General features: G+C 39.4%; 1 protein-coding gene across 4 annotated transcripts in view; it reads right to left on the bottom strand.

The window, feature by feature from the left end:
• Positions 1 to 18,021, bottom strand: part of Avl9 (AVL9 cell migration associated) — a 119,939-nt gene that overhangs the window by 35,777 nt on the left and 66,141 nt on the right. For all 4 annotated transcript variants that reach the window (XM_004652754.2, XM_045135831.1, XM_045135832.1 and 1 more), the window contains 3 exons: positions 16,260 to 16,300; positions 7,835 to 7,873; positions 1,659 to 1,728 (listed from right to left, as the gene is read on the bottom strand). In XM_004652754.2, coding sequence (XP_004652811.1) covers positions 1,659 to 1,728; positions 7,835 to 7,873; positions 16,260 to 16,300 — 150 coding nt within the window. The remainder of the gene's footprint in view (positions 1 to 1,658; positions 1,729 to 7,834; positions 7,874 to 16,259; positions 16,301 to 18,021) is intronic.

Raw genomic sequence — 18,021 nt, 5'->3', positions numbered from 1 at the left:
TTAGCGGTTAAGTACTTGCCTGTGAAGCCTAAGGACCCCAGTTCGAAGCTCGGTTCCCCAGGTCCCAAGTTAGCCAGATACACAAGGGGGCACACGCATCTGGAGTTCGTCTGCAGTGGCTGGAAGCCCTGGCATGCCCATTCTCTCTCTCTCCCTCTATCTGTCTTTCTCTCTGTGTCTGTCGCTCTCAAATAAATAAATTTAAAAAAAATGAACAAAAAATATAAAAAAACATTTTAATAAAAATTTAAAATAAGGTACAATAGAACACCCAGACTGCAGGGAAAATCCTATTGCCAAAATGACAATGTCATACTAAAACAGAAATTTGGGGGCTGGGAAGATAGCTCAGTTAGTAAAGTGCTTGCCTTGCAAGCAGGAGGACCTGAGTTCAATCCCTAGTACCCATATAAAAATGCCAGGCATGGTGGAATGCCCTGGTAAACCCCAGCACTGGGGTGGAGACCATATATTGCTGATGATCCTCACTAGCTAACTAGTCTAGCCCAACTAGTGAGCTCTAGGCCAATTCGATACCCATCTCAAAAGAGCTGGGTTAAGTTCCTGAGGATGACACCTAAGGTGTCACAGGCCCTCCCCCACATGCACATGCACACACAGACACGTAAAAAATCTGCCACCACACCCAGTTAACCTTGAACTCTTTTCTTTTTGTAAACTTTTTTGTTTTGTTTTGGTTTGGTTTTTCGAGGTAGGGTCTTGCTATATAGCCCAAGCTGGCCTGGAATTCCCCATGTAGTCTCAGGCTGGCCTTGGAATCATGGTGATCCTTCTACCTCTGAATCCCAAGTACTGGGATGAAAGGTGTGTGCCACCACACCTGGCTTAAAAATATTTTATTTATTTATTTAAGAGAGAGAAAGAAGATGGCTGTGGTGGTGCATGCCTTTAGTCCCAGCACTTGGGAGGCAGTGGTAGGAGAATTGCTGAAAGTTTGAGGCTATCCTGAGAATACAGAATGAATTCTAGGTCAGCTTGAGCTAGAGCAAGACTCTATCTCAAAAAAAAAAACCAAAAAAAAACCACAAACAAGAAGGTGGGGGGCAGATACAGAGCTTGAGAGATGGCTTATTGGTTAAGGGCTTGCCTGTGAAGCCTAAGACACATGTTTAGTTCCCCAGTCAAAAAAACCTTTTTTGGGGGGGCTAGGGAGATGGTTCAGTGGGAAAAGTGCTTGCTATGCAAATATGAGGATCTGTACCTGGCTCTCCAGTACCCATCTCAAATGCTGGACAGAGTAGGACATGACTTAAATCCAGCACTTGTGAGGTAGAGATAGGCAGAGGTCCAGGGCTTGCTGGCTAACTTGTCTAGTTGAGTTATGAGCACTAGGTTCACAGAGATGCTGTCTCAATGAATACAGTACAGTGACTGAAGAAGATACCTGACATTTTTTACCTCTGGCCTCCATGTGTATGTGCACACATATATATACTTCCCCTCACACAATGACCATGCATAAGAACACTCATACATCCATGCAAGCACATCACACACAGAGAAAGAGAAAGAGAAAGAGAGAAAGAGAGAAAGAGAGAAGGAATAAATTAGTCCTAATGAAGTCATTCTTGTGCACTTGGTCCTGATCGTCTAACTTCCAGTGAAGTTAAACAAGAGTAGACAGGGCTATCTCTTACCTGGAAACAGGGACAGCACAGTCATGAGTGCGCCCACCAACTTATTCACTGGAGAAATATAAAAAAGAACCTGAAATGGATTCAATTGAAATTAAATTAGAAAATTCATGAGACCACAACAATACTAAAAGGAAGGTGGGAGTCTCTGCAGAAGAGTAATGTTAGCAAATCCATAAATAATAATTAAAAACTCACCTTTAGCAGCCATTACAATTCAAGTAAAAAATTATCAACTGACACTAAAATTACTGTGACAGATTGTTGGCAATTGTATATTCACAATGTTCACCAATCACTCATATACTTTTATCTCTAACAAAACAATCGCATTGTCCCACAAATTGCTGACCAAATGATCAAACTTCCTATGACTAAAAATATTACAAATACATGTGAGCTTTCTGATGTCATATGCTGAGGCTACACTGGCAACTATGTAGCATTCTTGATTAAAAAAAAAAAAAATTTAGCCAGGTGTGATGGTGCACACCTTCAATCACAGCACTTGCAAGGCAGAGGTAGAAGGATCACTGTAAAGTTCGAGGCCAGCGTGAGACTACTACTACAACTAGTGAATTCCAGGTCAGCCTGGGCTACAGCGAGACCCTACCTTGAAAAAAGAAAAAAAAGAGGGAGGGAATTACCATGGGATTTTTTTTATAATCATGGAAAATGTTAATAAAAATTAAAAAATTAAAAAAAACCACCAAACAAAAAAAAAAATTAATCTGAAACTAGCCACAAGAAAACAATCATGAGGGTACTGAAAAACCAAACTCAGGGTGGCCTCAAATTCACAGCGATCCTCCTACCTCTGCCTCCGGCGAGATTAAAGGTATGTGCCACCATGCCTGGCATAAACTTGCGTTTTTTGTTTTCGAGTTAGGGTATCATTCTGGTCCAGGCTGACCTGGAATTAACTATATAGCCTCAGGGTGCCTCAAACTCATGGTGATCCTACTACCTCTGCCTCCTGAATGCTAGGATTAAAGGCATGAATCACCATGTGCAGCAAACTCGTGATTTAAAAAAAAAATTTTTTTTAAATTTGCAGAGACAGAACAAACAGAGAGAGAGAGAAAGAGAGGGAGGGAGGGAGGGAGGGAGAGGGGAGGCCTATTAGGGCATCTAGCTGCTGCAACTCTGGCTTTATGTGGATATAGGGAAATTGAACCTGGGTTGTTAGGCTCTGCAGCCAAGCACCTTAACTACTGAGCCATATCTCCAGCCCAACTCTTGTGTTTTGAACACTTGATTTCCAGCTGGTAGAATCGGAATTGGAGCCTTGCTGGAGGTACTACTGGGAGCAGACTTACAAGTGTTACAGCCAGCTTCTCCTTGCAAAACACACTCTACTGCTGCTGTTGTCTACTTGATGTTGGCCAGGAGATGATGTCCAGTCTCTGCCCATGCCACATTTTCCCCTGCCATCATGGAGTTTTTCCTCAAGTCTCTAAACAGAATAATCCCTTTCTTCCCAACAAATGCTTTGGTCAGATGCTTTGTGCCAATAACATGGTAACTGCAACAGAGATCTTAAAAGAAGAGACATGGGGCAGGGGAGATGGCTCACTGGTTAAAGGTACTTGCTTGCAAAGCCTGAAGACTGGAGTTTGCTTTTTCTGTACACGCATAAAGCCAGATATACAATGTGGCATATGCACCTGGAGTTGATTTGAAGTGGCAAGAGGTGCTGCATATCCATTTTCTTTCTCTAAATAAAAATATTTAAAAGCTGGGCATGGTGGCGCATGCCTTTAATCCCAGCACTTGGGAGGCAGAGGTAGGAGGATTGCTGTGAGTTCAAAGCCACCCTGAGACTATAATAGTGAATTCTAGGTCAGCCTGAGCTAGAATGAGACCCTATCTCAAAAAACAAAATAAAACAAAAAAAAAAATTAAGGAAGAAGGGACAATGTAACATCTGGGGGAAACTTGAAAATGGACTGTTTATCATATTCTCCAGTCTTAGTTCAATAAATCTGTATTTTTTTATAAAACTGGGCTCACAGGCCTCATAGGAGGTTGGGCAATTTTTTTTTTTCTTACTGAACATACCATAAATCATCTTGAGAACAGAATCTTGGAATCTTTCTTATTATTTGGAGTTGCATTTTGTCATTTTAAAATTTCTTAGTTAGAGCCGGGTGTGGTGGCACACACCTTTAATCCCAGCACTTGGGAGGCAGAGGTAGGAGAATCGCCATGAGTTCAAGACCACTCTGAGACTACAGAGTTAATTTCAGGTCAGCCTGGACCAGAGTGAGACCCTACCTCAAAACAAACAAACAAACAAAAAAATTCTTAGTTAGGCTTGGTGGGACAGGCCTGTAATCCATGTATGGGGAGGAAGATCAGAAGTTCAAGACCAGCCTTAGCTACAGAGCAAATCTGAAGCAGTGTGGGCTGAACAGAGGCCCTGGTATGGAGCCCAGGCTACAATGGAGACCCTGGAATTTTGGAGATACCAGGATTATGGGACCATCCAAGGAGAGATGCTGGTTCAGGATTTTTTCCCCTGGGCTGTAAGCAGTCCAGATGGAAAGGTAGAATTTGGAGCCCAAAGATTTTATTGTGGGTCTCATGCCAGATGTAAAGCTGCAAGATTTGATGTTTTGCCCTGAAGATTTTTTTTTTTTTCTGCCGACTTTTTAATCTTGTATTGGTCTATTCTTTCCTAGCTATGCCTTTTTAAATTTTTTTTTTTTTTTTTGCAGTGGAAATGTTTACTCTGTGCCATTATGTGCTAAAAGTATTTAACTAGTTTTTTAATTTCATTAGCTCACAATTGAAAGACTGCCTCAGATATGACTTTGGACTTTTGAACAGTGTTTGGATTGGTAAAGATTATGGGGATTTATTTATTAAAAAATTTTTTTTGTTTATTTATTTGAGAGAGACAGACAGAGAGAAAGACGGGGGTGGGGGTGGGGAGAGAGAGAGAATGGGCGCGCCAGGGCTTCCAGCCACTGCAAACGAACTCCAGATGCATGCGCCCCCTTGTGCATCTGGCTAACGTGGGTCCTGGGGAATCGAGCCTTGAACCGGGGTCCTTAGGCTCACAGGCAAGCACTTAACCACTAAGCCATCTCTCCAGCCCTTATAAGGATTTTTAAAGCTGGACTGAATGCATCTTGCATCATGAGATGGTCATGAGTCTGGGAGTAGGGTGGAATGTAGTGGTTTGAATGAGATGTCCACCACAGCCTCACATACTTTAAATCAGCTCCAGCTGAGATGGCAATTTGGGAGTCTTGCTGGAGGTGTGTTGTTGAAGGTGAGCTTTAGGTTTTTTAGTCCAGTTACCTTTGTCAGAGCTCAGCTCATCCTTGCTGCTTTCTGTCAGCTGCTGTGGCAAGAAGTGATGCCCAGCCTCTGCTCTCCATTTCTGTCATGCTAAAACTTCCCCTCAAGACTTCAAGTAGAAATAAACCCTTTCCTCCCATCAGTTGCTTCTGGTCAAGTGTTTTGTCCCAGCAACCAGAAGCTAACTATAACAATGATCAATTTCAGGTTACGTGTTATCACAGTTTAACATAAAAAATTAAAAAGAGAGCTATCACATCATACTGTATTGTTTATTTTATTTTTCTGTTTGAAGAAGCAATATACTCTATATGACAACAGCAGGTGGAAAAATATTTCCTTTTAAAAATATAAACTTTCTTCTAGAATTCTGTTGATATCTTTTTTTCCAACTTTATTTCAATGAATCTGTATTTGTCTATAAAACTGGGCTCAGCCGGGCATGGTGGTACATTTCTTTAATCCCAGCACTTGGGAGGCCGAGATAAAAGGATTTCTATGAATTCAAGGCCAACCTGGGACTACGTAGTAAATTCCAGATCAGCCTGAGCTAGTTTATAAACAAAAACAAAACAAACAACAACACAAAAAAACTGATAGATAAATGGAGAACTTTTTTTTACTTGCCATGACATATCTTGACAACAATAAAAAGTAACGGGAATTTTTATTATTTGGTGTTATAAGCAATATGTAAAATAAATCACTAGTCAATTTATAATTTATTATTAAAAGCATTCTGTGATATACTCATTTGAGTAACTTTTATATCCAATTCATATTAATTATAGAAAAGAAATTCCCAGAGAAGAATTATTAAGTCAAAGAGATAAATGACCTTAAGCTAATGAACCACAGTGAACATGATATACAGCTGAGTCACCAACATCCTTTCTATCTCAAGTCCACTGACCACAGTTAATAAGGAATGTAAAACCAGCCATAACCATGGCTGGCTCCTGATTAGTTTAAAATCAAAAGTCAGAAAATTTCTTCTATAAAGCATCTGATTTACTTTGTATGTCAGGTCTCTGTCACAAGTACTCAACTATACTACTATAGAGTAAAAACATGCTGGGCACAGTGGTACATGCCTTTAATCCCAGCACTCAGGAGGCAGAGCTAGGAGAATCATTGTGAGTTTGAGGCTACCCTAAGACTACATAATGAATTCCAGGTTAGCCTGTGCTAGAGTGAGACCCTACTTCAAAAACACCAAAAAGGGGGTGGGGAGGATTGGAGAGATGGATTAGTGGTTAAGATGCTTGCTTACAAAGGCAAAGATCAATATCCCAGGACCCACGTAAGCCAGAAGCACAAGGAAGCACATGTGTTTGGAGTTTGTTTGCAGTAGCCAAAAGCCCTGGCATGCCTATTCTCTCTCTCTCTCTCTCTCTCTCTCTCTCTGATTCTGTCTCTCTTTCTCTCTCAAATAATAATAATACCCACAGCTGGAAACAATAAACTAAGCAACAGGTGTGACTGTTTTCCAATGAAACTTTATCTATAGGAGTAGAGAGATGGCTTAGTGGTCACTTATTTACAAAGCCTGACAGCCTGGGTTTAATTCCCTAGTACCCATGTAAAGCCAGATACACAAAGTGATGCATGCATCTGGAGTTCATTTGTGATGGCAAGAAGCCCTGGCATGCCCATACTCTCCCTCTGTCCTTGAAAATAAATAAATAAAAATATTTAAAAAAAAGCCTTTTATCTTCAAAAGTAAGTAGTGGGCCAGAATTGGCTATAAAGCCTAGTTTTTGACCTGAGGTATACACTAATCATGGCAATCCCATCTCTTTGATACACAGTGGTCTAGAATCCAAGTTAAAGCAGTACCCATAGGTCTTTGCAGGTCTATGGCTACAATTATGGTCTGATGAACTCAAACAAATCAATTTGAGGGAATAATTCATATTAAATGGTTTGCAAAGAGGTATTATCTCTGCTAGTAGTTATGACTGAGGAAGCAAACTGTTGGCAGTTTCTTATACTCTAAGAGAGATCCAGCTCTAAGCAAGCTACCACTGTGGACTACAGTGTAAAGAGACACTGGTAGTGACACTACACTACAGTGCAAATAGATGGAAAAAACCAATAGACTGACCCTTTGGAGCCATCAGGTCATCCAGTGGAGCCTGAAGTATGAGTGAGTTAACACATTACTTTTTATTTAAATTAATTTAAACTTGGGGTTTGTTACTTGTGGTGGCAACAATCCTGATAACTTAATATACTACCAAACTGCTTCCACAAGGAACAAGACATTAAACTTTGATGGCAGTAAGAAAAAAAAAAAAAAGTTTTACTTTACCACAATTTGATAGACAAAACATTTTTAACACTTCATTATTAATTTCCATTGTATATAATATATAAGAAATATCAATAAAATCATAAAACAAAAAATGGGAGAGATGACTTAGTAGTTAAGGTGCTTAATGGCAAAACCAAAGAACCCAGATTCAATTCCCTAGGACTCACATAAAGCCAGATGCACAAAGTGGCACATGCATCTGGAGTTCATTTGCAATGGCTGGAGGGCCTGGTATGCCTATTCTCTCTCTCTCTATCTGCCTCTCTCTCTCTCTCATAAATAAATAAATAAATAAAATACTTAAAAAGCTTGCCTGGCATGTATGAAGCCCCAGACTGGATATGCAACATTGCATAAATTGGGAATGGTGGTGCATGCCTGAAATCCCAGCACTGGGAGGTGAAGGAAGGAGAATCAGGAGTTCAAGGTCAACCTTAGCAACTCACAGGTTTGAGGTCAGATTAAGCTACATAAAACTCTGTCTCAAAAAATAAAACCACGGCAAATAAATAAATGGTAATAATCCCATCCTTTTCATCCTTCTAGATCTCACCTTTTTCTCAAGAAGAATTAGTTTAAACAAGATTAGGACCTGCAGAAAGAAAAAGAAATGTATTAAACAAGAAACTCAAGACTATTTTTCATTTATGTTTATTTTTCTCAAATATAATTGTGTATCATTTAATATTAAATAATTATAGCACTTGAAATTGAATTATCTGTGTTCTCTCATTTTTCAAAAAATAATTAATTAATATGCCACAGGCCCAGCCACTGCAAATGAACTCCAGACACATGTGCCACCTGTGCACCTGGATTTATGTGGCTATTGGAGAAATGAATTTGGGTCCTTTGGCATTGCTGGCAAATGCCCTAACCACTAAGCATTTCTCTACCCCAACCCGTGTTCTCTTTAAAAAAAAAGCAAGAATCACTTAACCCTCTAACTGAAATTATCTTTATAGGAAGGAGTGGTGACATCTTTACTTTAAATATTTGCAAACTCCTTGAATGGCAGAGATTTGGGGCTGGGATGTAGTTCAGTTGGTAGAATGCTTACATCACATGCCTGAAGCCTTGGGATTGATTATCATTACCACATTTATGCCACTAGGCATGGTATTGCATGTCTGGAATGGAGGCACTTGGAGGATCAGAAGTACAAGGTCATTCTTGGCTATATACTAAGTATAAGGCCAGCTTAAAAATATGTGAGAACATGTTACAAAAAAAAAAGATTAAATTTTGTTTTTATTTATTTATTTGAGAGTGACAGACAGACAGAGAAAGAAGCAGAAGAAAGAGAGCGCGCGAGACAGAGAATGGGCGTGCCAGGGCTTCCAGCCACTGCAAATGAACTCCAGACGAGTGCACCCCCTTGGGCATCTGGCTAACGTAAGTCCTGGGGAATCGAGCCTTAAACTGGGGTCCTTAGGACTCACAGGCACATGCTTAACCACTAAGCCATCTCTCTAGCCACCCAAAAGATATTTATTTTTATTTTATTTTTTTAAATTTTTATTAGCATTTTCCATGATTACAAAAAAATATCCCATGGAAATACCCTCCCTCCTCCCCCACACTTTCCCCTTTGAAATTCCATTTTCCATCATATTACCTCCCCATCTCAATCATTGAACTTACATACACACAATATCAATCTATTAAGTACCCTCCTCCCTTCCTTTCTCTTCCCCCCCCCCTTTTTTTTTTAAACTTACTGGCCTCTACTACTAAGTATTTTCATTCCCACACAGAAGCCCAATCATCTGCAGCTAGGATGAGAGAGAATATGTGGTGCTTGGCTTTCTGAGCTTGGGTTACCTCACTTAGTATAATCCTTTCCAGGTCCATCCATTTCTCTGCAAATTTCATAGCTTCATTTTTCTTTAGTGCTGAGTAGAACTCCATTGCATAAATGTGCCACATCTTCATTATCCAATCATCAGTTCAAGGACATCTAGGCTGGTTCCATTTCCCAGCTATTATAAATTGAGCAGCAATAAACATGGTTGAGCACGTACTTCTAAGGAAATGAGATGAGTCCTTTGGATATATGCCTAGGAGTGCTATAGCTGGGTCATATGGTAGATCAATCTTTAGCTGTTTTAGGAACCTCCACACTGATTTCCACAATGGCTGGACTAGATTGCATTCCCACCAGCAGTGTAGAAGGGTTCCTTTTTTTCCACATCCCCACCAACATTTATGATCATTTGTTTTCATGATGGTGGCCAATCTGACAGGGGTGAGATGGAATCTCAATGTAGTTTTAATCTGCATTTCCCTGATGACTAGTGACATAGAACATTTTTTTTAGATGCTTATATGCCATTTGTATTTCTTCTTTTGAGAATGCTCTATCTAGCTCCATAGCTGATTTTTTGATTGGCTTGTTTGATTCCTTATTACTTAACTTTTTGAGTTCTTTGTATATCCTAGATATTAATCCTTTATCAGATATATAGATGGCAACGATTTTTTCCCATTCAATTGGTTGCCTCTTTGCTTTTTTCACTGTGTCCTTTGCAGTGCAAAATCTTTGTAATTTCATGAGGTCCCAGTGATTAATCTGTGGTTTTATTGCCTGAGAAATTGGGGTTGTATTCAGAAAGTTTTGCAAAGACCAGTATGTTGAAGGGTTTCCCCTACTTTTTCCTCTAGCCGTTTCAGAGTTTCAGGTCTGATGTTAAAGTCTTTAATCCATTTGGACTTAATTCTTGTGCATGGTGAGAGAGAACAATCTATTTTCATCCTTCTGCAGATATATATCCAGTTTTTCCAACACCATTTGTTGAAGAGGCTGTCTTTTCTCCGAGTATTTTTGGCATTTTTATCGAATATCAGGTGGCTATAGCTACCTGGGCTTACATCTGGGTCCTCTACTCTGTTCAACTGATCTACATGCCTGTTTTTGTGCCAGTACCATGCTGTTTTTGTTACTATGGCTCTGTAGTGTAGGTTAAAATCAGGTATGGTGATACCACCAACCTTGTTTTTGTTGCTCAGTATTATTTTAGATTTTCGAGGTATTTTGTGATTCCAAATGAATTTTTGGATTGTTTTTTCTATTTCCATGAAGAATGCCTTTGGAATTTTGATAGGGATTGCATTATTAAACGTGTAGATTGCTTTAGGTAAGATTGCCATTTTCACAATATTGATTCTTCCAATCGAGGAACAAGGGATGTTTCTCCACTTTCTAGTGTCTTCTGCAATTTCTCACTTGAGTGTTTTAAAGTTCTCATTGTAGAGATTCTTTACTTCCTTGGTGAGGTTTATTCCAAGGTACTTTATTTTTTTTGAATCATTTGTTAATGGGAGTGATTCTCTGATTTCATCCACTGTGTGTTTGATGTTAGCATATATGAAAGCTACTGATTTCCGTGTATTTATTTTGTATCCTGCTACATGGCTGTAGGTTTTGATCAGCTCTAACAGTTTGCTAGTAGAGTTTTTAGGGTCCTTTATGTATAGAATCATGTCATCAGCAAATAATGATAACTTGATCACTTCCTTTCCAAGTTGTATCCCTTTTATGTGTCTCTCTTGACTTATTGCTATGGCTAAGACTTCCAAAACTATATTAAATAAAAGTGGGGACAGTGGACACACTTGTCTTGGTCCTGATTTTAGTGGAAAAGCTTCCAGTTTTTCCCCATTTAGTAATATGTTGGCTGTAGGCTTGTCATAAATAGCTTTTATTATATTGAGATATGTTCCTTCTATTCCCAGTCTCTGTAGGACTTTTCTCATGAAGGGATGTTGGATTTTGTCAAATGCTTTCTCTGTGTCCAATGAGATGATTATGTGATTTTTGTCCTTCAGTCCATTTATATAATGTATTACATTTGTAGATTTGCATATATTGAACCATCCCTGAATCTCTGGGATAAAGCCTACTTGGTCAGGGTGAATGACCTTTTTGATATACTCTTGTATTCTGTTTGCCAATATTTTGTTGAGAATTTTTGCATCTATGTTCATGAGGGAGATTGGTCTGTAATTTTCTTTTTTTGTTCTATCTTTGCCTGGTTTTGGTATCAGGGTGATGCTGGCCTCATAGAAGGAGTTTGTTAGAATTCCTTCTTTTTCTATTTCCTGGAAAAGCTTGAGAAGCAATGGTGTTAGCTCTTCCTTAAAGGTCTGGTAAAATTCAGCAGTGACTCCATCTGGGCCCGGGCTTTATTTTGTTGGGAGATTATTGATAACTGTTCGGATCTCCATGTTTGTATAGGTCTATTTAAGTGATTAATCTTATTTTGATTTAATTTAGGTAGGTCATATAAATCAAGGAAATAATTTCTTTCAGATTTTCATACTTTGTGGAGTATATGCTTTTATAGTATGTCCCTATGATTGTTTGAATTTCTCTGGCATTGGTTGTGATGTTACTTTTTTCTTCTCTATGATTTTATTAATTTGTGTCTCTTCTCTCTCTCTTTTGGTCAGATATGCTAAGGGTTTTATCAATCTTGTTTATCCTTTCAAAGAACCAACTCTTTGTTTCATTAATTCTTTGGATTGTCTTTTTTGTTTCTATTTCATTAATTTCTGCCCTAATCTTTATTATTTCTTCCTGTCTACTGATTTTTGGTTTGTCGTGTTCTTTCCCCAAGCCTTTAAGGTGAAGCATTAGGTCGTTTACTTGCGACCTTTCTAATTTCTTAATATAGGCACTTAAGGCTATAAATTTACCTCTTAGAACTGCCTTCATTGTGTCCCATAGAGTTTGATATGTTGTGTTCTCATTATCGTTTGACTCTATAAATTTTTTGATTTCCTTCTTGATTTCTTCATTGACCCATTCATCATTCAGTAGTGTATTGTTTAGTTTCCATGATTTTGTGTATGCTCTATAATCTTTCTTGCTACTGAGTTGTAGTTTAATTCCATTGTGGTCAGACAGAATGCAAGGAATTATTTCAATTTTCCTGAATTTGCTAAGATTTGCTTTGTGTCCTAACATATGGTCTATTTTAGAGAATGTTCCATGTGCTGCTGAAAAGAATGTATATTCTGCATCCTTTGGATGAAATGTCCTGTAGATATCTGTTAAGTCCATTCCTTCTATGACCTCATTTAGTCCAGATGCCTCTCTGTTTATTTTTTCCTGGAATGATCTGTCAATTGATGAGAGTGGGTTGTTAAAAAGTCACCCACCACCACTGTGTTTGGTGTTATCTGTGACCTTAATTCTAATAGTGTTTGTTTGATGAATTTGGGAGCCCCCATGTTAGGTGCATATATGTTTAGGATTGTAATGTCCTCCTGTTGAGTGTGCCCTTAATCAATATAAAGTGACCTTCCTTATCTTTCTTGACTAATGTTGGACTAAAGTCTACCTTGTCAGATCTTAGTATAGTAACCCCTGCTTGTTCGCTAGGCCCATTTCCTTGAAACACTGTCTTCCAACCTTTTACCCTAAGATAATATCTATCCTTTGTAGTAAGGTGAGTTTCTTGGAGACAACAAATTGTAGGATCCTGCTTTTTAACCCAGTCTGCAAACCTGTGTCTTTTCATTGGGGCATTGAGGCCATTAATATTAAGAGATATTATTGAAAGGTGTGGATTTATTTTTGCCATTTTTTTGTGTTTTTTTTCCTACCTGTGCTCTCTTCTGTTAACTAGTATTTGAGTATTGCTTGTTTTTTCCAGGTTCCTTATATGTGTGCTTTTCTTTTTCCTTTTTGTTTTTTTTTTTTTTTTTTGTTTTTTTTTTTTTTTGGTTTTTCAAGGTAGGGTCTCACTTTGGCTCAGGCTGACCTGGAATTCACTATGTAGTTTCAGGGTGGCCTTGAACTCACTGTGATCCTACCTCTTCCTCCCAAGTGCTGGGATTAAAGGCGTGCGCCACCACGCCCTGCTTTCTTTTCCTTTTCTTCAGCATGGAGGATTCTATCAAGTATTTTCTGTAAATCTGGTTTTGTCTTCAAATACTCCTTTAACCCGCTTTTGTCATGGAATGTCCTTATTTCTCCATCTATTTGAATGGATAGCTTTGCAGGATAAAGTAACCTTGGTTGACAGTTGTTATCTTTCAGAACTTGGAATATATCACTCCAAGCCCTCTGGCTTTAAAAGTTTGTGTTGACCATCTGCTGTAATCCTGATGGGCTTGCCTTTGTAGGTAACCTGATTTTTCTAACTACTTTCAATATTTTTTCTTTGGTTTGTGTGTTTGGAAGTTTGATTATAATATGGTGAGGAGAAGTTCTTTCCAGGTTTTGTCTGGCTGGGGTTCTAAAGGCTTCCTGTTTCTGCATTGACATCTCTTTCCCAATTTGAGGGAAATTTTCATCTATGATTTTGTTGAAGATGCCTACTATGCCTTTGGAGTGGAATTCTTCTCCTTCTACTAGGCCCTGAATTCTTATATTTGATCTTTTCATAGTGTCCTGAATATCTTGAAATTCCCACTCATACTTTTCTATAAGTTTGTCTTTGTCTTTGTTGGCCTGTATTAGATCTGCCACCTGGTCTTCTAGCTTAGATATTCTGTCCTCTCCTTCATCCATTCTACTGGTGAGATTTTCTACAGTTTTTTATTTCATTAACTGTGTTCTTCGTTGCTAGTAATTCTAACTGGTTTTTCTTTATTATTTCTATTTCCTTATTTATGTCTCATTTTGCCTTCTTTATTTCATTAAATTGGTGTCCTGCGTCTTCTTTGATTCCTTTGGTTTCCTCTTTGAATTCCTCTTTGACTCCTTTGATTCGTTCTCTGACTTCTTTGAACATATTTACTATCATTCTTTTGAAATATTTCTCAGACATTTCCTCTAACTCATTCTCACTGGAGTTCATTTCTGATGCATTAATACTTTTAGGTGGATTTATATCATCTTGCTTTTTAGTGTTTCTTGTGTTATAATGTATATATTTTTGCATCTTGGATTAAGTTAAAGCTTGGATTTTCTAGCTTGTTGGGTATTCTTAGCTGTATCAATTGATTTGATGTAATATATTTTCAGGGTAGGAGCTTAAGGTGTTAGGTGTGGCTCTTAAGACTCTCAGAGTATCTACAAAGGTGCTCCTAGGGGTTGAGTTTCCCTGCTATGGGAGTATTCAAGTAGGCTGAGTGGAATAAAATACACGTAGATTCTAAAAGTTAACTAAACACTGTACACATCCAATCAAAAACAGCCCCAAGTATGTCTGTAAGAGTAGTTATTATAACAACCAGACCCTCTATCAATAAAGAGGTTAAGATTTCTGGTCTGTTGAGGGATCCAAGTCAGCTTGTGACCAAGTGACACCCTTCCCTAGTGCAATCTCAGTTACCTTGGATGATTTTGGTCTCAGTCAAGTTGCTCCTTGGGTTGTCAGGCTGCTGTTCTGTTTTCTGGAGCTGGGCACTGGCTTTTCCTGTGTGGCAAACTGAGCCTGCCAGCTGTGGCCCTGCAGATCAGCACACCTGCTGCTGGATCTGCTGCTGCTAAAGCTGCCTCTGCTGTGTCTGTCGCTGCTGCTCCTGCCTCTGCTGCTGCTGGTCCACTGCTGCTGCTGCCACTGAAGCTGCTGCTGCTGGGTCTGCCGCTGCTGCCGCTACTGGATCTGCTGCTGCTGGGGCTGCTGTTACCAGTGCTGGAGCCGCTGATGTTGCCGCTGGACTCTGCTCCTGCTTGGATCCTGCTGTTGGCTCAAGTTGGCGTGGCCAGGTCCGGGACCACTGCTCTGTTCGCTGGAGCTGGGCTTAGGCAGTGGGGGAGGGGAGGGAGCTGCAGCTGCTCTAGTTCTCTCGCTGTTCCACGTGTTCTACCTCGTAGTCTGCTCCTCCGTTGCTCACTGCCGCTCTCCTTTCACGTTTCCTGAGTTGCGGAGAGCGCCGGTGTGAGTTGAAGCTCCCCGCACCTGGCTTTTCCTGTGGCCGGAGCCGAGCCTGGTGGCTTTCTGGTGTGTCGCCGCCGCCGCCGCAGTTGGCGGAGCTGCCAGAGCCGCTTTTGCTGGCCTGTGCAGGCTCTGGATGCTCTGGATCTCTTCTACTTCCCCGCTGCTCCTTCAATTTCCTATACACCTCACTTTTTAGTAAAAGTGTGTATTTTGCTGAGTTTTTTTGTCTTCCCCCCCCCCTAGGCTGCTTTGGCATGGTACCTACGCCACCATCTTAACCAGAAGTCCCCCAAAAGAGATTTTTATCAGGGCATTTATAAAGCAAGTATTCAGGGCTGGAGAGATTGCTCAATGGTTAAGTTACCTGCCTGCAAAGCCTTATGACCCAGGTTCAATCCCTTAATACCCATATAAAGCCAGATTCACAAAGTAGCACATGCATATGGAGTTTGTGTGCAGTGGCTGGAGGCCACCCATTCTCTCTATCTCTCTCTGCTTATAAATAAATAAATATTTTAAAAATTAGGTATTTAGTAAATGTTTGTTAAATAACTGATCAATGTCATCAATGGCATGTCTTCCATTCAACATATACTTTCATAATCTCTAGCACCAAAACCAATGAAAATGTAATATACTAAATAATATACTTGGAAAAATGTTCTATCCTCAGGCCAACACATAAAATATTCTGCAAGATTAAAATGTGTTTTTGGCTGGGCATGGTCATGCACACCTTTAATCCTAGCACTCAGGAGGCAGAGGTAGGAAGATCACCTTGAGTTTGAGGCCAGCCTGGGACTACAGAGTGAGTTCCAGGTTAGCATGAGCTCGAGTTGAGACCCTACCTTGAAAAACCAAAACAATAAATAAAATAAAATATGTTTCTTTCTACACTAGTTGAAATTGCACAGACAACAACAACAACAAAACAAACATACAAAAAAACAACTATACCGAGCAAGAAGTAATCTCAGAAAATTTTATGACACAAACATTCCTGACAACTTCAGCTTTGTACATTTAGGAGTCTATACATTGTCTCAGAACTAAAACACTGCAACATTGTAACCTGATTTTGATGTAACTCACTGAATTCTCCAATAAAAGGGACATAGAACTGTCTCCCATAAAGAATCATACCTTGTGTCGAAAATGAAGGACAAGATCTCGAGGAGACAAGCCTACAACATTAACAGAAAAGTTGGATATGATTATACACTCCTGTTTTTGAAATATATAAAATCCAACTATTTATGTAACATTTGCTTAAATAAACGATTAAAATGCTTAAAAGCTTAGAAATAGTCCTGACCAACAGAACCTACTCCAATGATAGAAATGTTTTAAGTCCTCTCTGTCAGTCATGTTAGCCATATGTGGTTACTGTGGACCTCAACTGTGGCTTTAAATTTTATTTAATTTCTATTAATTGTAATCAGCTGGGTGTGGTGGTACATACACTTAATCCTAGCACTCAGGAGGTAGAGGTAGGAGGATCACCATGAGTTCAAGGCCACCCTAAGACTACAGAGTGAATTCCAGGTCAGCCTGGGCTACAGCAAGACCCTATTTGGAAAAACTAAAGGGTGGGGGAGATGTCTATTAACTGTAATCTAAATGAAGTTATCTATACATTGCTAGTGGCTACTGTTTTGAAAATTGTGGGTCTAACACCATTATTCTAAAGAAGATTATATACTATAGTGTCAGTTACTGATTTCAACATCACTGCATTACACATACTATTATTTCTGAATAACAGCCTTTTCCTATCATATGCCTCAGACACAACAGTAAAAGAGAAAATAATTTGTAGAAAAATGTGTCAACAGGAGTTCTGTAGAGAGCTTACTTTACACACAAGATTGCAATAGTAAACTACTACAACCTGGCTTCTTATTAAAATGGGAACCGAGGGAACATAAACCACCATGTCATCACAACTCTTTTTGTCATATTTACTGAGTACCTCTGATATCAATGGATATTTTGAGCCATTAGAAGAGTGTGCCTTAAATAAAACCTCTAACCTGAAATTTTTTGTTTTTGATTTTTCAAGGTAGGGTCTCCCTGTAGCCTAGTCTGACCCAGAATTCACTCTGTAGTCTCAGGGTGGCCTTGAACTCACAGTGATCCTCATACCTCTGCCTCCTGAGTCCTGGGATTAAAGGGGTATGCTACCATGCCTGGCTCTAACCTAAAATTTTTTGAAAAAAGAGCTGAGCAGTACACTCTCTCTTGTCATTCTCTATTTCTAGAATTGAGCTGGTCATCAATAATTTAACAAAAAGCATCCAGTAGCATAAAAGGCCCCAGAGAGCCAAAAGTGTCCTTAGCAAAAAGAATACTGCTGGAGGTATCTCAATACCCAGTTTCAAGTTATACCACAGAGCCACAGTAATAAAAACATCAGTGTGCTGGCAGAAAAATAGACACCTGGCTCAATGGAATAGAGATCCAGGTATAAGTTCATGTAAATACAGCCATCCAACTTTAGACAAAGAGGCTAAGCAACTCATGGTCTAACCTACTTAGCAGCAAATAACCTGTTGTGATGCCCACACAAGTGCAATAGTGGCACACAGTCATGGTGGGGAACCAACTGCTCTTGATTTGGCTAACTGATTCCCTCAGTGGTATGGGACCCAAAGCTGGAACTGGGAAACAAGTCAGAACCATATCCAAACATTAGCCCATTCTCCAATATCAAGCTACCATCAATCATGGGCTACAACTAGGCCTACACCTACTAAATGCTTATTAAAAAAAGTAAGGGTTATCTTATTTGTCCTGGTGCTAACTTACTCTCTGTTGGAGAATCTGCTTCTCTTTTTTAGATAGATGTAGATCCTAAGGAGAGAGCCACCCCATCATACCCCAGAAAGGCCCCAGCTGAAACTAA

The sequence above is a fragment of the Jaculus jaculus genome, chromosome 16, assembly GCF_020740685.1.
Source record: "Jaculus jaculus isolate mJacJac1 chromosome 16, mJacJac1.mat.Y.cur, whole genome shotgun sequence".
Taxonomy (NCBI): domain Eukaryota; kingdom Metazoa; phylum Chordata; class Mammalia; order Rodentia; family Dipodidae; genus Jaculus; species Jaculus jaculus.
The sequence above is the reverse complement of the archived record's forward strand: the minus strand, read 5'-3'. Positions and strand labels throughout refer to the sequence as shown.